This window comes from Anopheles gambiae, chromosome 2 (genome assembly GCF_943734735.2).
Source record: "Anopheles gambiae chromosome 2, idAnoGambNW_F1_1, whole genome shotgun sequence".
Taxonomy (NCBI): domain Eukaryota; kingdom Metazoa; phylum Arthropoda; class Insecta; order Diptera; family Culicidae; genus Anopheles; species Anopheles gambiae.
The window spans coordinates 117274082-117297295 of record NC_064601.1 but is presented as its reverse complement, the minus strand read 5'-3'; the positions used below and the strand labels follow the sequence as shown (position 1 = coordinate 117297295).

General features: G+C 48.9%; 1 protein-coding gene and 1 long non-coding RNA gene across 7 annotated transcripts; one reads left to right on the top strand and one right to left on the bottom strand.

Moving 5' to 3' along the window:
- Window positions 1–225: 225 nt before the first annotated feature.
- Window positions 226–22587, bottom strand: LOC1269590 (phosphatidate phosphatase LPIN3). Of its 6 annotated transcripts, none has more exons than XM_061644428.1 (5): window positions 22188–22587; window positions 4764–7760; window positions 4333–4684; window positions 4147–4250; window positions 226–2027 (listed from the first exon to the last, which is right to left on the bottom strand). In XM_061644428.1, the coding sequence occupies exons 2-5, from the start codon at window positions 7586–7588 to the stop codon at window positions 1754–1756; spliced, it is 3555 nt and encodes a 1184-aa protein (XP_061500412.1). In that variant the 5' UTR covers window positions 7589–7760; window positions 22188–22587; the 3' UTR covers window positions 226–1753. The 6 variants fall into 6 exon arrangements, with proteins under 6 accessions (XP_061500412.1, XP_061500409.1, XP_061500414.1 ...); XM_061644425.1 differs by lacking the exon at window positions 22188–22587 and adding an exon at window positions 12460–14664 and having other exon boundaries at window positions 226–3337; XM_061644430.1 differs by lacking the exon at window positions 22188–22587 and adding an exon at window positions 12460–14664.
- LOC133391302 (uncharacterized) lies at window positions 16052–17799 on the top strand. The gene is made up of 2 exons (XR_009764806.1): window positions 16052–16572; window positions 16643–17799. It is a non-coding gene; the product is annotated as an uncharacterized LOC133391302 (long non-coding RNA).
- Window positions 22588–23214: the final 627 nt, after the last annotated feature.

Below are 23214 nucleotides of genomic sequence, written 5' to 3'. Positions count from 1 at the left end.
TACCAATAAATTATAGGATCGAACCAAAAATCTATGGGATACAACCAAAAAATCGTGGGAACGCACCAAAAAATCATGGGAACTGACCAATAAATCGTGGGAAACCCTGTAAGAGTCTATGAAGTGTCCCACAGCTATGAGACCTCCTGGGAACTCCTGTATCGTTTAATGGAGGATATTTCGGATTGAAGTGTTGTTGAATGTTTAAAAATAACAACCCCGACATCATGATGGATATGATTTATTTGCATTGTAGCTTGTTCAAATCACTCGCACGCGCTTGCAAGCAACGATTACACCTTACACACTGTGGTACTCACAATAATCATTCACGGTACGGCAATTACAGCAAATCAACAATTCGCATAAGAAAAGAAAAAATAAATTCGCTTTGTGCAGGCGGATCCTTGCTTTAATCCAACCCAATCACATCAGTATATTTTTTATTCCTAAAAGTAAAGGTAACGAAAAACTTTGAAATAAAACCAACGGAACTAAAAACGGTCACAACGAGCTGAAATTTGCTCGCTCGCTACGAAGCAGCAGTGTTCTTCTAAATACCGATCCGTTTCTTCCTCTCTTTCTGCTTCTACGACACACACACACACACCCACCCACAGTCTTGTGATGTCGATCTGTCTTTTTCTGCTTCCGTTTCCTCCTCTAATGCATTCGTCGTTCGCGGTTCAACGCTTCACACACTCTTGCGCTCGTAAACATTCTTTAAGCGATAAATTAGATACTATTTAGAGTTTAAAAAATAATAATAAAGAAACTCGCTAAGAAATGCTAAAAAAACAAAAGAGCAAAATAAATAGAAAAAATTATCACATACTTTTGTTTGCTTTGCTACCCCAACCCACACTTTCCTCCGTACAGAGGATAGAGGACACTTTCCACTTCACAGCGGGGACGATTTCAACTTTCTCTATCTAGAAGCTGTTGATCGTTCTCTCCACTGTTGTCCCTCTGTGTCCTACATTATCTCTCTCTCTTTCTCTCTGTGTGGCTCGCTTCCCGGTGCCGGTGGAAACGATGAGTACAATAATGGTACAATCTGTGTTACTAAACTAAATTCCTCCCGTCCTCCATACATCCATCTTAGCACATCCTGGTAGGACCTTCCGCTCTGTGTGTTGTTCAGTTCTATCACTACCTTTCGATCACAGCTAACTCGCGCTTCGCTCCCTTCACACCTGTCCCTCCTGCCCTGTTCCTGATGCTTTGCATACTAGTATTCTTGCCTTTCTTGGCTAGTTCTATCATCATCTGCACCTGCTCAAGCCTGCGCCTCTGTTTAAGACTAATGATGCTTATACAATTCCTTTGGATTATAAATCGCTGTTTTCGTTTTTGCTCTTCAGCCACAAATTAAGCAATCCAACCAAAAGCGAAATGGAAGCAACGCGAACAGAAGAGACCATGACCACTTCAAAGCGCACTCGCGTTCAAAAGCTTACGGGGTAAACTTGTGTATGAATATTATTATAATTATCAATTACTATTATTATTATTAGTATTATTGTACCAATCATTGGTTTCTTTCTTAGCTTAGCTTGTTCTCTCTTTTCTTCTCTGTCCTTGTCTATTACTGTGTCTATTACTTCTGTTGGGGATGTAGAAAGGTGTGTGTTGTAACCGTCTTTTCCTGTAGTTCTTTTGTTTTGTCATTTCATTCCCCATATTGAGGGATTTGGTTATGTCTGTGCTGCTCTCGCTCTCCTCCGTCTCCACTGGTGGTGGTGGTGGTGGTTCAGTTCTCGGGAATGGTTGGCAATGCTTGCTGAATCAGCGTTGCCGTCGGGGTGATCTTGCCACCGGTAGGTGCTGGGTAGGTGGTGGTGGTGGCGGAAGCAGCTGCAGCACCCGACGATGACAACGAGGAACCGGATATGTCACAAGCATTGAAGTCAATCTCGGGAACCGGCTCGCGCCAGTAGTTGAAGCTGGTGTACTCATTGTCTTCCTCTTCGATGTGCTTGATCGGCGGGTACAGCTGGTCCACGATGTATGCCATGTTGGCGTAGCTGTAAAGAGCAGAAGAAGTAGAAGGAAAAACACCAATTAGTTACTACCCCTCTTCCATACGTTTGGCACTAAAACTAAATGATTATTATTTATGTTCCACCAAGACTTAGTGAGCACTAGTGATCGTCTGTTATCACACCTTTACGATCACATTCATTCGGAGCATTAGTTTGGGAACAACCTTAAACAGATACGACACAACACAACACATGCGAAAGCACATAAAAAAGCACCACATACACCCGGGTAAATATAGGATTCTTATATGCACTAGGAGGAACGATGAAAACGATGATATTTGCGAGAGAAAGAGAGTGAGAGTTTTCATACGGCAGGGGATGATATAGCCAGACGATCGTACACACTCGATAGCACCTCGATATCGCGTGTACGGCGAGTAGCAGAGAAAGGTAAGTAGTAGCAGAGTTTGTTACACAACCATGAAGCAATGATGGGATGGTGTTGCTGCTGAGGGGTATAATGAAGTAGCCTCCTTACAGATAAGTGTTAGGATACCAGCACTTTCCTCCTCCTCCTCCTCTCCATCCTCTAGTCGACACAATGCTTACCCCGGTGGTTTCGATGTCCGGAATGGTTTGCTGAAAGCTCTCTACACTGAGGGGGGTGGGTTTGGTGATGATCATTTTGACTGGCACCACTGTTTCATGCCCTCTGACTAGCAAACCATATTCACATTCCCGTGTTGCACGGAATGGGGACGGAATTGTTTGTGTATGGATCATTTAAACCATGGGGCATGGGGCGATGGCACACATTTTTGCATATTTTATAGAAAAATAGAGAGCACTGTAGTGAACTCCATCGGCTGGGCGAGGAGTGTTAGGAGCTATTCTCTAGAGAGCTATGCGACATGACGGATACACCGTTGGTAAAAGTAAGGATCAGCCCATTACGTTACATTGGAGAAGCGTTCCCAAGAACATTGGGTTTGAGATAAATAGGCGTTACGCGTAACGCTAACGTAAAGTAGAGGGCTAATCCTTACTCTTACAAGATAATCACGTCGCAGTCTGTTGGACGATAGTCAGCAAAGCCTGACTTGGGTGAGCGCTTTATTCTTATTGTTGGCTTTTGAAGATGTTGCTCCTCCTGTTGCTGGTGCGGCTGCTGCTGCTCGTCACCGCTCGTTTCGATCGCAAATTGCAGCGGCTCGTAGTCATCGTCGTCATCGTCATCATCCTCGTCGTAGTCGTCGTCGTCCTCGTCGCGGTCTGAAAACTCAGACTCGGGAGACTCGCGTTCAATCCGTGGGAAGTAATCGTTTACCATCAACGATTGGCCAGCATATCTAAGCGTGTGTTTAAATGTGTTTACGGGTTGTTTTTAGAAGCAAAATGTACACGCGCGATCGCGATCGATACAAGAACAACAAGAAAAGCAAAAGCGATTCGCGCACGCGTTTGTGTTTAGGTTGTTTGTCGTTGGTGTGGTGGAACAGGGTTGTTGAGGGTTGTACACCAAATGTGGTACAGAGTAAATGGAAAATAAAAAAGAACAAAAATCCAACATAAGTACCCACGTGCAGAGAGAGAAAAACAAAATAATACGACCAACTCTATCCTTCGTTTTGTTATCTATCCCCGGCTGTTTTTGTGTGTATGATTTCACATTGAACACCTCAATTAATGTATGTACCAATGAATGGTGTGTGCCGATGTGTGTACCATGAATATATCTGAAAATGGATGTTTTCGTGCTTCCAAAGTGTACATTGCTGTCTGATCAGTGCATTACCCTGGGGTTAATTGAATAATTTTGAAACCTGCAGTCCCGCCGCATCCAATTCACACAACTTGTTCACCAAATAAAAAGACACACCAACCGATCCGAAAACAAAGCACATTATTAGCAACATGTAAAGGCCCGACCGTTCAGTTCAAAGCACATCTGCTTCAGCTGCAAAGCATGCTTTGTTTGTGCTCCTTATATGCTCGCTCCTGCCACACTATCCTCTATGTACAACTTTACAGAGTACGAATTTCTGTGTGTAAGTGTGTGAGTGTGTGTGAGTATGTTGAAGGGAATGATTTATGGGCTTGTGGTGTTGTGAGCGAAAAGATTGTACCAAAAAAGTGTATGTATTAGCGAGCCACTTACGTCGATTGGAATGTTTGCGTCAGCTCGTGCTTTAGCTCTCCCTTCGGGTTGATGGTGAAGATTCTCGACGTCGGAATACCAACGGCCCGGTACGCCCAAACATCCTGCAAGCGCAATCACATCCAAAAACGTTAATATTGTAAACTCCTCACCCAAACCATAGCACACACCCGCGTTACTACTCACATTAATTCTGTTACCGTATCCGGCGTAGAACGGGTTCCGTTCGGGGAACAGGTCGCGGATGTCATTCAGACAGGCGATTTTGAACTGCTCCGGCTTCTTCTCGATCACCTCACGATGGAACGCCGACATGAGGGAGGTCGGATTGAGCAGCAGCGGCCCGTCCGGCAGCTTCACATCACCCTGGCGGATCGACTGCAGATAGCCGCGGGTCGTCTTCGCCTGCCCGATGGCACGGGCCGACAGGTACAGCATTTTGTATCCATTCTCCTCGATCTTCGAGAACAGCTGCGCCACACCGATCTGGTCCCAGGATTTTCCTACCATTGGCAGAATGTGACCGAGAACGTCCGACCTGAAACGCGATACAATCGAGGTATGATTAGACATTCGCGCCCTGGTTTCCACGCAAAAAGAAAATAGTGCACACTTACTTGGTGATCGTGCCATCGATATCGGAGATCACCACCTTGTCGTTGTGCTTCCACTTGAACAGATAGCACTTGCAGCGGGTCGTTCCCTGGTAGGCAGTCGTCACGCTGAACTCGATCTCGTTCATACCATCCAGCAGGTTCAGCTCCTTGATGCGCTCCGACGACAGGCGCAGCGTTTTCCGGTACTTTTCGCCGCAACCGAGCAGGAACAGCGTCTTCTCGCTGCTGTTGTCGATCAGCATGCCACCTGCCGACATGGATTTTTCCATCGCCAGCTCGGAATCCTCCGACGACAGCGAACCATTGTAGCCGTCCTCCGTTTTCGATGCATTCTTGTACGTCGGCACCGTCGCGTCCATGCCTCCTTCATGGCTTTCATCGTCGGGCGAGTTCGAACGCGACGTTTGCGTGCCCACTGCGGCGGACGTCTTCATGTCCAAACCATCGGGCGACTCCTCCGCTGCTGCCGTCGGTGTGATGGGCGTCTGCGGCGTACCGGCCGGTGCAGGCGGCTTCGACTCATTCGACCGACGCCAGCGCCACCAACTGCCGCCAGCAGGCTGCGGTTGCTGAATTGGTTGCGGCTGCGTTTGCTGTTGCAGCGATTGCTCCTCGCCCTTCTTGTTGTCTGCCACCGACAAGCCATCGTCTGGCTTCGGCTTCGTCGCGCTGGCCAGAAACTCATTCGGCAGTCCGCACCGGAACGCAAGAATGGTCATGACCTGCGGGCAGGCTACTTCCCAGCTGTAGTACTTGCCGTTGATACGCACGACCAGATCGGGCGACTTGAACACGCTCGGATCGGAGAGCACATTGTCGTACTGCAGCCGGTGGCGCTCGAACTGCTCGTCGGTCGGTCCGGTGGCACTGTCGTCGGCACCGCTCAGTCCACCACACAGCGAGAGTGCGAAGGAATCGATCGAACGATCGACCGTACCAGCACCGCCGCTCTTGAGCAGCTGATCCCGCTCCTCGAAGTCGGAATCCTTTCCACCGGGACCATCTTCCATCGAGGTAGGACTCTGAGGGATCGACGTTCCGTTGCCACTCTCGCGGTCTTCATCGTCGCCACTGCCGCCGCTTCCACGCTTGCCCTGATGCTGCTGCTGCTGCTGCTTCAGCTTCGAGAACGACGGAAAGTATAGCTGAGCAATCTCCGGCTCGGTCAGCTTGTCCAGATCGGACAGATACATCCCGTCCGGGACGCTCTGGCGCTTCTTCTTGTTGTTGTACTTCATCAGACTCATCAGCCCGGTCAGCATCGAGTTGTGCTGCGCCTGTTTGCCCGCTTCCGCATCGCCCGCCTTCGGCTCCACCTGCGTCGGCAGTTCGCCCCAGTTCCACGAGTTACCGTACATCAGTCGCTCCTCCTCGGAGACGGGTTTCTCGCGCTGTGAAATCTCAAACTCCGTATCGCTCTGGATGGGCGTGGACGGGCGCGACTGCTGCGGACTGACGCCCGTACCAATGTCCGTATCGCTGAAGAAGTGAATATCCAGATCGGCATGATGGCTAGAGGTCATGGCTGTGCTGCCGAGTGCCGGACTGTCGTTGCCCTCCTTCTTGAGCGGACTGCTCACGTCCGGCACCTGCTGATCGACATCCCCCCCGTCAGCTGCGTCTTCCTTCGGCAGGGAGCTACCGCTGGCCGACGAAACCGTCACCTGCGACGCGGTCAAGCTGTCCGTCTCCGTGCCCTCGTTCGGGTCGGAATGGTTCGACCCAGCGCCCGAGCTGCTGCTGGCCGAATTTTTGCGCTGAGTATTTTTCTTCTTCATCAGCGACTTCTTCCTGCGCTTCTTCTTCGATTTGGAGTCCGCCGCTCCGCCGTCTCCGGACGGCTGTGCGGTTGCCATCACCATGGGAACGATCTCAGCCGCCTGGCCGGTGGTTGGTTGCGCATCGATCGGTTTGAAATGTTTATCCTCCACCAGCTGATGGTCGCCGGCGCCACTCGGCAGCGGAGTGCTGTTCTTCCACTCACCAGCGTGCATCACCTGCTGCTCCTCGCCGGCTACACCACCCTCCAGCGGGCCACCGTCGTCCAACCCTTCCATGTGAAAGATCTGCTCCTGCTCGGCAGCCTCGGCAGCGGCGTTCAGCTCCTGGCGCAGCTTCTGCGTGGTGTACTCTTTCTTCGTCAACGACAGGTCCGGCCTGTTGGTAAGATTGTCCGTGTGCCGCCGGTGGCTGTACTCGGATCTTTGGTTTTCGAATTTCGCCCGCTCCACCTCGGCATTTTCGTTCGACAGGTCGACCGAGTTGCGACGCAACCGGGGCAGCAGCTCTTCCTCACCATCACCGCCGGCACCCGTTTGGCTCGACACCATCTTCATTACCTCACCTCCCTCGCCCACCTCTATGGTGGTGGGCCCCACCACGGACGCCGCTCCGGGCCCGCCGGCCGCCCCTGTTGCTTCGTTCGCTTCCAGCGCCTTAAAGATGGGCCCGCCGGGCCCATCGTTGCGCTGCTGTACCGTCTCTTCGTAGTTGCTGAGATACGAGTGGCTCGGTATGGGGGAGGTGGCCATGTGCGCCGGCACTTCACTGTCATCTTCGGCGCATTCCTCCACGAAGAACGCTTCGCCCGACTCGCCCAGCTTCATCTGCAGATCGACCGGCTCGCCGTTCACCTCTATGTCGACCACCTTCTCGCGGCTCCGCAGCACGCCCAGCTTGCCGAAGCGCACGTGAAACGGCGAGCTTACGAACGAACCGTCCGGCTGCTCTACCACCACCACGTCGATGGCACCGGTCAGTGTGGCACCGTTGATTTCGCTGTAGAACTCCTTAAAATTACTGAACAAATTCACTATGCTATTCATGTTGAGGCTTTTTCTTCTTCTTTGTATGTCACAAGAGGAACTTGAAGGTGTGATCGGTGTTAATCACGTTTGTCCGAAAGATCAATTGTGTTTCGGTCCTAAGTAGAAGCAGTATTCCTGAGTGCTTTGCGAGAGCGTAACTTCCACGTTCGAAGACTTCCGTGTGTACTATCTGGAATTGAAAACGGAGAAGCAGGAAAATCATGAAATAAACAACACACATCCAGTGGGGCGAAGTGTGGGCTGTAGCATAGATTAGATAAAAACGTCGATACGTGGGTGAGTTCCCGCCCCGAGGGGAGATGAGTTGTAGTAGTTAACTGACGATAACGGACACACAACAACCTGCTGTGGTCCGATTACTTGGTGCAATTGTACTTTAACCTTTGGCCACCGAACACAGCATTGGCGGGATGGCAAAAAGGTGATAAAGACGCCAAGTCGCACACCAGCTTAATCAACGGCTAAATACTTTTGTAGCCCAAGCCCAAGGAATACCGGACGCTCGGGGTCTTGCAATCAAACGGAAGATTGACGAATTTTTAAACCAGCGTTGGTGCCACTCAACCTAAAACTGTCCCATCATCGAACAGGCTAGATGTTTTGAGTAAATCTATCTGCCATACGGACTGCCATTCGTTGGCGACTAACAGACTGCTCCCTACTCTACCGGCAAATGATTCAATAACGCTTTCTTTGCTTACATTTGACGTCAGCAGCACACACGCTTGACCGGTGGGGAAGGTGGTGGTAATGCTCATCACCCATCAACCCCCTTTTCAAGCGAGATGTTCCACTCTAGAATCACTTGATGCCTTTTCACGCCGACGGATCCGCACAACCGTCCTCCTCACCCGGCAGTTGTGTGCTGTTTCAAATGATCGTGTGCGTGTGTGTTGGGCATTGAAGATGATTGCTTCTTCTCGGGAAAAACGATCATCACAACCACCAACCAACCCCATGTGTAGAGTGTCGCGCAGTAAATGCCATTAAATTATTTGCACACAACTCGTTCACCACCACTCGAGGAAGCACGATGATGGTGATGATGTTGATGACGATGGGCCAAGCGCGAGAGAAGCGAAAATTGAGATTGATTGCTAACGTCTTTCGCTGAGATGAGTGCGGGGAACATGGACGGGTGAGCTGAACGGCGTTCGCGTTGTCGTATGATCATGTCGTGATCGGGATGCCGTGTCGGATTTGCCACGCTGTGCCATCTTTTCCTCTATTCCTCATAATAAACGCCCCAAACGGAGTAGGGGTGAGTAACGGGAACCGTTTCCAATCAAGCGGACATGGTGACGCAGCGATAATTCTACCCTTGCAGGCTCTTCTCCTTGATAAACACTGTGTTATCGTGTGCCCGCCTAACGATCACTTTTCTTTGTCCTCTCCCGAGGGGTTCTAACAACACACACATGTTCACAGCAATTTCGGCTAAGGTCGGCTAAGGCTCCCTCCTGTGTGTGGGGCTGTGCTGCTGGCCTGTACACGTTAATTACATCATGAAAAGTGAAACCCCACCGCCCGAGACCTTCGACAATGGAAATGCGGTGGTGGTGGTGGTCGTGGTAATTTCAGCCCGCTGCGTATGGAGGGTCATTTTTGTTTGCCAATAAAATGCAACAAAGAGCCAAAGCAGCCACAAAGCAAAACAGCCAGCAATAATCATGCAGAGCTAAATCCGTCCGCACGTTGCAATAGTGCGCCCCACAATGGCAGCACGCGTTTTTGGTTAGCGAACGGTGGTGGAACGGTGGAATGGACAGTATTTTGCTGATTTGCGGAACAATTTGTGTCGCGCTTTGCAAATTCTACACACTGTTGGCCCCCTGTTCTGCCGATCAATGGCCGGTGGTACACACCGAGCACCTATCTCTCTCTCTCCTTTAGTCGATCGATCATTATGTGCATCGTTTTTGTGTTTGACGACACACACAGGCAGCTTGTTTAACTTTCCGTCTCGAAAATAAACTCGTTCCCTCCGCATGTTTCGGGATTTGGGTCAACGGCTTCGGCAACGGCAGCTCACGCGATCAGCTGACAGCGAAACACACCACGCCACAATCACTACCCCGACCGGTCGGGGGTTCAGTTCAAGTGTGGGCAAACGGTGCAACAACTTGTTCCTTCTCCGTCTCCGCGGAGAGACGCTTGGAGAACACAATCTCCTTTCGCGCGCTTCTCGATTAGCCAATCTCGGGGTTGGTTTGTGCTGCTGAAACCGCGATGATGATGACTGGTTTTCCAGAAGCGCAAACGGGGAACGACGCACACCGACCTTTGGACTTCTCGCGCGTCGTCGAGTGCCGGTTGCGCTTCCATTTGCTCGATGCAGCTGATTGCGTTTCTGCCACTTGCGTGAAGTTTGCGGTTACGTCAATCAGGTGCAAATATGGCAGCAGCTTCATTAATGAATCCCGCCGCTCTTTGTGTTCCCTCAGGGTGAGTGAGAGCCAATAATGGACAATTAAGCGTGCTTGCGACGGGAGGAGCTTTTTCGAGCGGAGGTACACAACCTGGAACCCGTTCCGGTTACAGACTGGTAGGACGGGAAGGGAAATTCCAACCGGAAACTACCCGTCAGCTGGTTGTTGTGTTGCATTGTGGTGAATTCTTCCTTGAAATATTCTTCAACGAGAAATGAATTAAGAAAAAAGAAGGAAAGCAACCACACGTGCCACCTCCCATTTATCATATCTTAGACCGGCTAACTGCTGATGGGAATTGGGTGTGTGGCATGGAGCGGCGTACGGGCGGGATGAGTAATAAATCCTATTTTTGGCCAACGTCCCAACCAGGTTGTTCGAGATATTAAGCATTTTCAAAAAAGCACTTCTTGCTCGCTCTTGAAATCCCCTAAGCTAAGGTTTGCCACCACACCAGGTACACGACGTCGTGTTATGTTTACTGTAGAGTAAAGGAAATTGGACGGGATCTCTGAAAAAACAAAACCTGACACGAAAACCGTCGTCTCTGCCAAGGACAAAAATAGTTTCCGCTTTTGCTATTTGCTCTGTCGTCTTCGTCTTGCTGACCGCGATGATCCTGGCCCTGTTTCGCTCGGTTTGATGTCAGTGTCATCAACTAGAACCCGCCCTCTCCTCCTATCGTTGGACATGTGGTCGCGTGTGTCTCAGCATTTGATGAACACACACACGCCGCCGTCCTTATAGAGAATTCAATTGTACCGTTCAACTAGTTACAAAATCCTAAAAAAACAAAACATTATTACATTCATCTTAGCCCTCTCCGTTTCTGCAGTAAGTGGCCACCTTTTTCGTCACTATTTTGCTCTTCGTCCTACCTAAGCGGGCAACATTTTCGGCGTAGCATTGCTTACAGTACCGTCGCACTGTATGTGTGACGCCTGGCTTGCGTTCAAAGTAGTGTTGCGTCTTGATGCCAATCATTGGCTCCACTATCGACAGTGGATCGAAAGGCTCCGCCGGACAAAACTGCGCAAGATGGACGGTTAACTCCTTCCGAAATTTGCTAATGCTCACTTGTTTGTTGGTAGCGTCCTTGTACAGGAGGTACGCATTCGCCACGGCCGTGTTTAGCAGCAGATCAAAGCCCAGTTTTCTATACCACTGCATAGCCTTACAAAGGGTCAGACTGTACGCGTTCATTCGGTCCGCTAAATCGAAAGCCGTCTTGCCTTGACTATAATCTATCACTATCCGCGGTTTGCGCTTACTAGAACTACGACATTCGATTTTCATCATTTCGAACGAATGCTTCGTCGATAAAAGTAGTACCTCCTCCTGCTTTTCTTTCCACTTCAGAACGATTATGCTTTTGCTCTTTTCCATTGCAAACGTTTCTCCTGCTGCTAACTGTTTCGAAACCACCGCCGGCGGGTTTCCTGGCCTACCCGGATCGAGTATGCCTACTAGATGCAGCCGTTTAGTTAGCAGCTTCGTTGCCATGCTTAAGCTCGTGTATCGACTGTCCGTGTACAGCGTGTGCCCGCCGTTGAACAAGGCTTCACACAACGACAAGATCACGTCATCTGTGGTACTCTCGTTTTGCGCTTTCTTTGTACACACCACACGTAGAGCATAGGTGTATCCTGTTCCGCAGCACAATTTAAACACTTTGTTGCCCCCTTGCTGCGCGTACTGTGGTTGTTTTTGTCTGAACGCAGTGCGACCCCGTGCCCCGGTATTAACGACTCATCGACCGCAATGTCCTCCTCCTCCGTCGGTACGAAGTGCTTTTTAAAGTTTGCCTGTAAAGTGTCCACAAGTGGTTGAATTTTGGACAAAAACGGTCGGGTGAGTTGCTCTTCTGCTGATCACCGCAGAACACGATCATAGTGTGCGTATCTTTCGCCGGCTATGGCACTCTTTGCAAACGTCTGTACATATGCCGGATCGTCGGGCCAGTACAAACTTAAAGACGGCAGTCGCACCAAACCCATCCATAAAGTTAGTCCAAAAAATCGTTTTATTTCTTGCTGATCGGTCGCAACCCAGGCCCCTGGCGACGGATTCGGGCACTGGCTTTGAGCTACGGCATGCAAGTTTGTTTGTGTAGCGATCTGTTCGAACAAACGATCGGACACAAATCGGTTATAGCAGGCAGGTATCGTAAGATCGCTGCTGCTAGCTACAAATCCGGAAGGGTGTTTGCCTGGTGATGCCGGTCTAGTGACAAGTTTCCAACTCAAGGCGCAAGATCATCTTCTCTGCGTCGTTTACTTGGGAGCTGCTGCTCTTCTTTGCAGCTGCTTCCACTGCCATCGTCTAATGCGGACATTTTCGCAGCAATACTAATCAGTAACGCAATGTTTCAATTAAATCGTCTCACACCACCAGCCAACGTATGGGAATAGTAATAATCACTTTCTTACGTATTCTCACCTGATAACGATGCTCTCTCTCTCCCTCTCCCTCTCTCTCTCTTCTACACAACGATGAGAAGCAGCACGGCACAGAAAAGTAGAGCAAATTTACACATTTCACAACACGTATGTAGGGGAGAATAGGAGTAAAACAGAAGCTTCTTTAACCTCCGCTGTACGGGTGATCGTTGAACCTCTTTCTCACCTTCTTCTAGACTCTTCTGCACCAGTGCACTCTCTTCTTTGTTTCAAACGTAACCGAAGCTGAAGACGGTGAAGCCTTACGCTTTCTAGCGCTGTAGTACGGAAAGACGCCTTGCGACAAGAATCTCTAATGGTTTGGTAGGGTTTTGTTTTGATTTTGGGGTTTCTTGCTCTCACAAACACAATCGCACAAGCAAGCGCCTTCACTCTTCTCTATTGACGGGGGTTCTCTTTTTCTATGCTTTTATGCCCCACCACACACCACGAGATGAGGATATATTATAGCGTCTCTTTCACTTTTACCTCAGCAACTTAATTGTTCAGGGCACAACCTTCTCGTTAATAGTTCACATTGTGTAAGAGCAACGATCGTGCGCAATCTTACAACAAATTACAGTTTACTTTGCTGTTCAATTAACCACCCTCCAGGATACCGCGAAGTGAACACAACACTTATCTTCTCCCTCTCAGGGGGGATGAAACCGGCCGAGAGAACTGATACTAGTCAAGACACTTCCGTCGCGGTCTACGATCGTTCTTCGAATGAGTGGAGCTACGGCCGACACAGAACCGCGAACCACCCGTCAACACTGACCGCACACTAAGCGCGTTTGCTTGCCGGTGTGTTCGTGTCGTCGTGTCATACATCCCCACCACCCATCATCGCCCACACGGCGGCGTTTGTATGCTTGGCCACGGCCGCGGCGGAGAGGGAGATTATCGCGATGCGTGGTGGTTGTGGTAGTGGTTTGTGTGATTGTATGCCTGTGTTGCTTTACAAGACGGTACGCACACACGAGAAGCCGAGCGCGCGCTCTGTTTGAGAAGCCGCACTACCCTACAACCCAACCATTAGCCCCCTCTTTTTGCCACCTTCCCTCGGAACAACCCCTTGAGTGTGTCGGAACGGGCGGCCGACGGTAGAGATAATTTTGCGCGTAATTACGTGCGTCCGCGATCAAGTGTACCCCCCGAAAGCATAACGATCGTCATCAACGTCATCAGCAGGGCGTGTAGAAGATTATTGTCCACGCCAGTGGACAATAATATTGTTTGTCACTGGAAAGGAGGCTTGATTTAATCGAGAAAGAACATAACGCGCTTGTGGTAGAAAGGTAAATATGTTTTCCGCATCATGGGCGTTGGGATTGTTATGGTTATGGTGCTGTTTCTCTACTGCACGGCAATATGGCGAATTCGGAGTCACTGAAGCGTGGACAATTCCTTTCTACAGTCTCTACAGCAAAGATAAAATTATTGTATGCCTTTCCAGAAGTCTTCTACCGTCCTTTCTCTTAACCTAAACTTAACCTAGCGGCTTCGGCCGTTGCTGCTGCACGGGATATTCCCAAAATAGTCATTCGGGCTACTTTTTGGCAACTACTTCTGTATCGGGGGGACGTGGCTGTGTTGTTTTGTGTCTCTCTTGTTAGAGTGTTTAATCCGCTCGGAAAGCGGAAATGGCGTTCGATTGCTGCCAACAGGATTGGCTTACAGTGGAAGCATGTTGTGTCTACAGCTTTAATCTACTTTCTTCAATCGAATGCACAACCTTCCCAACCTGCCAGACACATGGACGACATGATCAACGTGAGAAAGGCTAATGTTCCCCGTCCCGAAGCTGAGTCACGCATAATTCAACGACGTCCTCTAAAGGCTCTTCATCCACCCAACACAGGGTTGCGGTTGTATCTGCGCTTCCTGGTCAGTACAAATTTGTTTGCATCGGTATGGATTCTCACTGCAATAAGCGGCTCGTTTCGACCCGAAGAAAAACCAACGCCATGCGCGTGCAGACCCTCATGACACCACAAAGGGTGCGGCGACGACGACCACGAGGACGACAGCGGCGGCGGCGGCGTTACTGTTGCGCATATTCATCCGCATGTGCAACACGTGATATTGGCCGCGTTTTTCGCCACCGCTTCTAGCCGGGGTCGCAGCACAAGTGATTGACCGATGTGAAGCGTGAAACAATTGCCCTCCTGTGTACGGGAATGAAAAATACATGAAACACCAATGAAACACACATGTTTAATGAAATTGCCACTAATAATCTGAACCTCTCGCGCTCAAGAAAACCACCCTGAGGAGAAGTGTGAGAATTTTAAAAATACAATAATTGCCACACAAACACACCGAACAGTAGTCTCGTCGTTCGCTGCCGCATGAATGTTTACGTATCTTTCTTCCGAGAACAGCTCTCACAGAGCACAACTCACCGCCAAGGTCAACCCGGCATCTGACCGGGAACCTGCCTAATCCGTCCAAACGGATTACGAATTTCCAAGTGGCACGTGCACCATCATTTCTAACGAGGATCCTGATGAGAAGGAGGCGGCAACAGGCGGCCAACAAAACCACCCTTTCGGCCATCTTACACACCTGTCCACATGACCTACTCCGCCTTTTTGTTTGGGAACATGCCAGAAAAAATGGCAGACATTTTGTAAAAAAAAGAAGATCATCTTCAGACTATTGGAGATAGTCTCTCCCACTCACAACGCTGATCTCTTTTGAATACGCATTACCATTGGTCACGCAATCAAATGCGCAATTGACCCGACAAGTGTTGGGCGACTGCTGAAGGTTGTTAGAGTCTGAAGATAGCATACCCTGTTGGCTAGATAGGAAAAGGGGAAGCGCGACCATGTGGAATGACATGCAAAGTCTGTCGGAAGCAGGCACAGGGGAGGGTGGGGGGCTTGCAAAATCGTTTCCACATCCGATACCACACACACCGTCCGACCCGATCACCTTCACCATAGGCTCCCCCCAAATGCGTGTACGTGCGTGTGCATGTGCGCGTAATCTAAATTGACCTTTTTTTTCCTCAGGCGTATCTAAGACGGCGTTTCTAACCACAGCGTGTGTTCGTGTGGTGGGCATAGCGACGGGCACACCTCAATCTGCTCCCGCGGCCTGCTTTGACCGAACACCCCCTTGTCTATTTGCAAAATTTTGATACGCAATTTGCGCTCGTCAACAACTTCTCTTCCCAAATTCTCCGTGGGTCGACGACGGTCGTGCAGTAGCTCTCTTCTTCTTTTCTTCGTTTGTTATGTTGCAAATCTAATTCTAGCTAGACCCGCAGCGCCACAGTGCCGGTCACTTTGCATACCAGCCCGTGCGTGTGTGCTTGGTGAATCGTATTCAAATTTATTCATTCCCTGTCGTAAGCGCTCTACTAACAGTTCTCCGTGTGACCTATCGATTACTAATCCACACTTCCGGTGCGGGGAGTGCAGGGGGGAGGAAATCAATATAAACCTCTGCCACATGTTTGAACGTGTTCGGTGCAAACACCGGCAGGCGGAATTAGCCTCCTGCAACTTCCTTCTACAGCGATAATAAATTCAATCAAATAGAACAAGCGGCGTTTGCGGCGATCATCCATCAAGGTAGTTCGGAACGATCCTAACGACACTCACGTATGGACTAACGGTTGTTGTTGTTTATCCATCTATTCACTAGCAGGTGGCAAGAGCAACAAACACACCAGTCCCACCCCAAATGCCCGGTTGTTTTGATGCAAGAAATACGGTTCTTCTACACCCACCACAAGCAGGTTGCCTCCGTGCAGTACACGTGACAATGTAACGGATCTACCCCTCACCGTTCACTATCGGAAAAGGAACAGCAGCAGCAGCCAGTAGTGCGAGCTCCTCGTGTACTACCGCGTGGTGGTGGTTGGTTTGCACCACTTGAGTGGGACAATAATAGTGGCGGCAATAACAACAACGGCAACCACTTGCAGCATGGGAAAGTAGTAACGCTTAAGTCGCATGGAGTGTGCGTTGGTGTATATCACGCGATGTTTACTGGCCCTGCTGATTTGTTTACGGAGTGTGTTATACAACGTGTGCGAGAGAGAGAGAGAGGTGTGGGTGATCTTGGAGATGTGTGATCGTAGAACAAGAAAGATTATGTACGATAACCACACACACTTCTTGCCAATTAATTTGATGCTAACTTTTCTATTTGATTTATCGTTTAAGGAATCTCTCTCGCGTTGGGAAGTGAAGTGGCAGCTGGTGCATCAGAAACACACTTCAATAAACAAAGGCCTGCTCAGCAAGAGACTTGCAGTATAGAACCATCGATCGTACGGCGACATAAGCGCGTCTCTCTCGTGTGTGTCGTGATTCGTGTGCCAAGGAATGCGTTGCATTTGCATACAGTGCCGCTCGGACATGCTTCCTATTTTCGCACTGCCGATGCACCACCACCATCATCTGCATCACTGCAACGAGAGCGGGACCGGATTCTAACGTCCCGAGACCGTAAACAACACCGCGATCAAACTGCAAACTGTAAACAATGAAGAATGCTGCGCTGAACCTGGCCAGAAACGTGACGAGGATCGTGAATGGCCCTATCCAGACAAGCTTTAAAAACAGTAGCTCTGCTGCCCATTGGAGAAAACGATCGATTATGAAGCTTACTTCCGCCCCCGACTATTGGCTCCCAACATCTTCTTGTACACCCCAAACCAAACACACCGTTGTTGGGCCGTCGTGTTTCTCAATCACTCGCAGTGTTGAAAGATATACAACACACACGTCCGTCTCTCTCTTCCCCAACGGCAACAATCAATGTTGGCGGCGCCCCACGGCCGACCGCGCAATACGCGGTCGGGGAATAAATATCTAATTTGCTGCTAAACAGCAACATCGGCGGCAACCTCTGCTCGGCGTGGTTTAAAGGGGATGGAAGGGAGGCGGATGATATTTTTCGCGTTAAAATGCTTTCCTTGGGGGCACGACCACTTTACGCGTAAACAAGCTAGAATGACGACGACGGTACACACAAGTGGCGGCGCGAGCAACGAACGAACGAAGGTCAACTCGTACTCACCCCTTGGTGGAAGTGCGGTGGTGGTGTTGGTGTGACCAAGCCCTTCAACCACCCAGCTTGTATACGGTACCGGTACGTTGGGACGATAGGTATTAGTTGAAAGGGGTGCTGATAATAATGGCACAGCTCACGTTTTAGATACATTTGACTACGACATTGTCAGACAAAAAAACCATGCTCGTTACTGATTACTGTTATCTAGTCTAATGATAACAACCTCCTTTGCACCAATTGTATCGAAAAAGTCCATATTCATCGTGCCACAGCTGTGTAGATATAAGTATTAGAAGACACCTTGGGCATACGTTGCTGTTTTACATTGAAAACACCAACCGATAAACTCTTTCCTTAGATCCCTCCCAAAGCTTGCTCACATTCCTCGCAAACCCAAAACAGGCCACACGACGACGCCAACCGTACGTACGCGTCTATTACGTCTACCATACAAATGCTAGAAGACGTGCCTTTCTGGCGCTAACCAATGGCGAACCGTGATGCCGCGATCCTAAGACACGGTGTGGCATGTGGCAAGGCGGCAGGCACACGGATGTCGACGATGGTGGTGATTTTGCTCTGCGCTACGCTCCGCATCTAATGCTGCATGGTGCTAAAAGTTGCGGCGTAGTTGCTGCCGGTTTTCTGCCACAAACAAATCATTCCACGCAGCCGAACCCATCCTTCTTCCAAACCCTCTCAATCCCGAGCCCATTTTCGAACCCGATAGGTACGGGGGGCGCATACGTGTGTGCGTGAAGCAATGCCTCGCTACCCGGGAAGTGGGCCCCGTGTGTTATTGTCGGTGCGCGTCAGCGAAAGTGGTTTTGTCTATGTAGGGGAAAAACAGGAGAAGAGTGGCGGTGGTGGCATGCAGTCGCGCGATCTAGCACAACACACGATCGCGGCGCGGAACAACCGGCTGGCGCATTTCCTAATCGGAGATGCCACCACGAAGTGGCATAATATGGCAAAGAAGGAAGAGAGTACACCCCATGCGTATATTGCTCTGTGGTGGTGGTAATCTAATCTCTCCGCCGGTCGATTGATCCGGACCTCCATTTTGCTGACCTTCATCTATCTACTCGATCGTTGTTTGACTGTGCTGTGGCTGTGGAGCACTGCAGCAGCGCAATAATGTTGATACAAAATCATGCGAATGACGTCAAACGGGAAGGTTTTGGGGACTACTACATGTTGTACACGACTTCCTGGAGCCGGATAAGAAGGTCACAAACAGACCAGTGCGTATCAAGAACTGTTCGTCACGATAGCGTCGTTGAGTGGGAAGAGCACCGGAACCGGTTCTTGCTCGCGTTGCACCACGTTTTCCGAAGATCGTGCACACCACCCAAAAACGCTACGATATAGCGGCCATGGGGAGATGGACGTTCATTGACATGCGCGACGGCTAGAAAGCGTGTTGCACGACTCTCGCCACTGACTTCTTCTTCTCCAGCACACACACACAACCTTCAGTAAGGGGTCTGGTGTGCTTAAGGTCTCACTTGTGTGTTATGGCATTCTTGTTTGCTGATTTTATTTATTTATTTATTGAAGATAATTGCGTGGCGCGCGCAGGGGCCTTTGCAATATTAAAATAAAGTAATACTTAAAATAACCTTACTTGCTATATATTTGAAAACAGACATGAACATTTAAACGTGGCAACTGTAATGTTGAAGTCAAAAAAGCAGTAGAACTTATTGAAAGCTTTACACATTGAAATAATTGGATCATGAGCTCCTCTGGAAGTACGGGCCCGGTCTATTTTGATCAGAAAATTTCGAGGACGTAGCGCGTGGTCAGGGGCGTACAAATTTATTTTAAGAAGAAGCTCGGGAGCATCAATTTCGCCTTTTATTAATTTTGCTACAAAAACTGCTTGTGCTACCTCCCTACGTCTCTCTAAGGACTGCAATCCTAGAAGAAGCCGTCTAGTTTGATAGGTTAGAGGCTGGTCCATGTTCCACCGTAAGGTTCTTATAACTATTTTTGTGAATTTTTTCTGAATTCGCTCAATTCGTGTGGACCAGTTGTTAGTGTGCGGAGACCATGTTACAACATTAAATTCAAGTACGGACCGGACTAACGCGACAAACAGTTGTTTTAAACAGAAAGGGTCATTAAAATCAGATGTCAGACGATGAATAAAACCAAGCTGCCGATATGCTTTGTCGATGACGTACGAATATTGTTGACGGAAGGAGAGTGCTGAGTCAAGAATAGTGCCGAGGTCCTTAGTTTCTATGTTACGTGGGATTATACACGAGTCAAGATTATAGTCTCGCTTGATAGGGTCTTTTTTACGAGTAAAACTAATCACGCAACACTTATTGACACACAAGGATAGCGAGTTCGCAGAGCACCAATTGCTAAATACGTCTAGGCTGTGCTGGAGAGTCGAGCTGTCCGAATCATTTCTAATGGTCGCATAAATCTTGATATCGTCCGCATACATAAGCAAACATTGATTTGGGAGCGCAAATACAACATCATTAATAAATAGGATAAACAGTACTGGGCCAATGTTACTTCCCTGTGGGACACCGGACGAACTAACGAACACGTTGGACAAGCACTTATTGATTTTAACACAGTATGATCTTTGGTTTAAATATGATTTTAACCATATGACTAGATTATTATGAAAGCCAAGCCGGCTCAGTTTCGCAAGGAGTATGTCATGGTTAATCCGATCAAATGCTGACATGAAATCAGTATAAATTGCATCAATCTGTGACTTGCCGTCCATTGCCGTAAGGCATTCAGACACGAATTGAACGAGATTGGATAAGCAGCACACCAGTATAACTTCTTCCAATCAGTCGAACCGTGTGTAGTCACGTGCTGAGTGTGTTTGGAACGCAGCACGCAAAGCACACGAACCAACTTCGTGTGAGTGTTTGAATGGTTGGAGAGGTGCGGTGAACGATTGGAAAACATCACACCATCATTGGGTTGTTGGGGAGATATGACGCTTCGTTACGTTCTCTGGTATCCACAGCCAAAGAGAACCGTCACGTCAAAATTCTCCTTCGCCTGCTAGGATGGGTTCTACCTTTCACTTTTGTTTTCTCCGGTGAGTCATCATCACCAGACAGGCAGACCGACCACAACCAAAGCAGCCCAGCAGCAGCAGCAGCATTGTGCAGCTGTAGTTATTGGCCTTTTCCGTTTTTCCACCGTTCGTTGCATACACACACGCGTGTGTCTGATGATGCACGAATGCACAGACACAGGATCGAGCATGTTAGTTCCTGCATTTCCACACGCACCAGACCGACATGGGCACAGTAGCAGCATAAGGGGGTAGAAGAATCTTTGTTATATTGCCCTCCATGTTTACATCATGAGCAGCACACAGACACACAAAAAACGATGCACTTCTTTTCATTCGTTTCGATACGTACCTCCTCCCTCCTTTTCCTCTTGCTATTCTCGTACAAACCAAGGCAGGAAGTTGGACGAACGGAAAATTTATGTTCAATAACGCGTTCAAGTGGTTTGCGGCTCTCCTCAAGGCTTTGTGGATACGCCACTGTTGTTGCTCGTGCAATTTGAGATAATCGTGAATTGAACGATGACTCATTCGCAACTAATAACATATCTTTCTTTTCCCAACCGTTTCGATTCGAAATTCACCCTTAATAAACACTTTTCTTCTTCGCGCTTGCTTTCGATAGCGGAAAGCCCATCATCTGCGCTTCGTCATCATCAACCTGCAGAGTCACGTTTTCACGCAGTGTGCATCTTTGGTTTGGCTTGCCGGTAAAATCAGCAATTCAAATGGTCCCCCCCCCTGCTGCGCGCGTTTATTCACGGCCACCAGCCAGGCCGCCAGGCCGCGAAACAGTTCGCTGAACTTCGTCTTCGCCAGAGCCGCGTGATGCGCAAGGACTGTTTCTGCTAAGGAAGTGTACCTCTTGGGACAGATCGATGACCTTCGAAAGGATTCGGGTTGGGGGGGGTAGGGAAGTGAACCATTTTTATCGATTTTGCTCCTTTTCTTTTTGCAGCCTACTGGGGAGGGGGGGGGGTTGAATTTTCTGCTCAGGACACATCCGACACACCCTATTTTCTTCCCGGAAGCGGTAATTACAACGAAGGATTTATCCAAGAAATCGTACGATACGCTCGTACGAGGTGGTACGATGTGGTACGATGTGGAGCCTTCAACCGGTCTGGACAGAGGGTGGAGGGTTTTTTTTTCTTTTTCTTCTTCTGTTCACCAACCCTTTACGCATGGGAACAGGCCACTCGTACGACGGTATGGCGTGATGCGTTTGTCTGGCGTCGCACGTTCAGGGGAAATCGAAACCGACGACGACGGACGGCCACACCAATACTAAATCAACTATGCTCCCCACCACCGGCCAACCAGGGGCGACAGACGGACAAAAGACGCGCAAAGTGGCTAAAACAACAGCTGCTCCGTGCTTAATCGCGTGGCCCATTCTTTGTTTACCGCTAATTTCTCGCGATAGCGATCGATAATATCAATCGAACAGACACATTAGCTCGCTCTTGCACAAGCTCTTTCGTGTGCTTTACGTGCCGGGGGAGAAGCAACCGCATCCTCTTCACTCTTGATATGTACAGCAAGAGGATTATTGATTTTCATACTACATTCACTTCTGGAAAATTCCCAACCTTTACTAAACAAATTGAGTGCTTTTTGCTTCTACTTACCAACTAAAAGCTAACCTCCCTGGGGGGTGTGAGTGTGAAAATCCAAAGCAGCAGCTCGACGAGATGTGTGTGCTGCTTCTAGAACGATGCCGATTTCATACACTTCACGTTTTCGACGTGCTCTTTCGGATTTTCGGACAAACCAACGCAACTTTTTCGTTCACACAAATGCTGTTCGATCTATTCCGCAATGCTTTCCTTTATCGATTTCACAACTTTCCCGATACTACAGCAACTTTTCGAACAATTTCGCACGAGGAAATTGCCGTCTCCTGCCTCACTTTTGACTCGGTTCGGGAACGATGAAAAAAAATGCATGCACTGCATTAAGCCATCTGATTTTCGGAGGAAAAGGCAGAAGCGATACATACACAGACATACACACAGATACAGACGTGAAGGCTCGTGTACACTGGCTGTCAAAATGTGTTGCCTGTCAAGCTGACGGCCAGCTTCGGAATGTGTTGTCAATTGTGTGGGAATTTGATTCAAAACTGCGGTTTTCTTTTATAAACGGGACATTTATCCGGGACGTTCTATTTCAATGGAATTATTGGAACATTTTGAAGCTTATTAGATGGTTGAAATCTCAACTCTGTCCTTTGGCTTAGATGTAGCAAACATAAACTGTAAGTCGCTCGCAACGTAAACTGTTTCAAAAGAGATTAAACGACAACTCAAAGAAGCACATCGGTGGGTATCTCCTGGTCTTCTGGAATATGTTCCTGAACCATATCCGCACCATTATTTTCATGATCCATTTGGGCAGGGTCGTTTCCAGGTGCAGCTCCTCCGAATCGGATTGATTCCTCGCTGCGAAAGTTCATAACGTTAGAAAGTTGCAATGCCTTCAATATAACCAATTTATGCTCCTTTACTTACTCGTTCTGAGGTGCAGCTAAAATGAACGTAACCAGCATGGCTAAGACGGCAAGAACGACCACGAACTTTCGGTTGAACATGTTGCTGGAAAATTTGGTATTAAGCGCAGTGGTTCAGCGGTATTCCCAAGTGGTAGTGCTGGTTT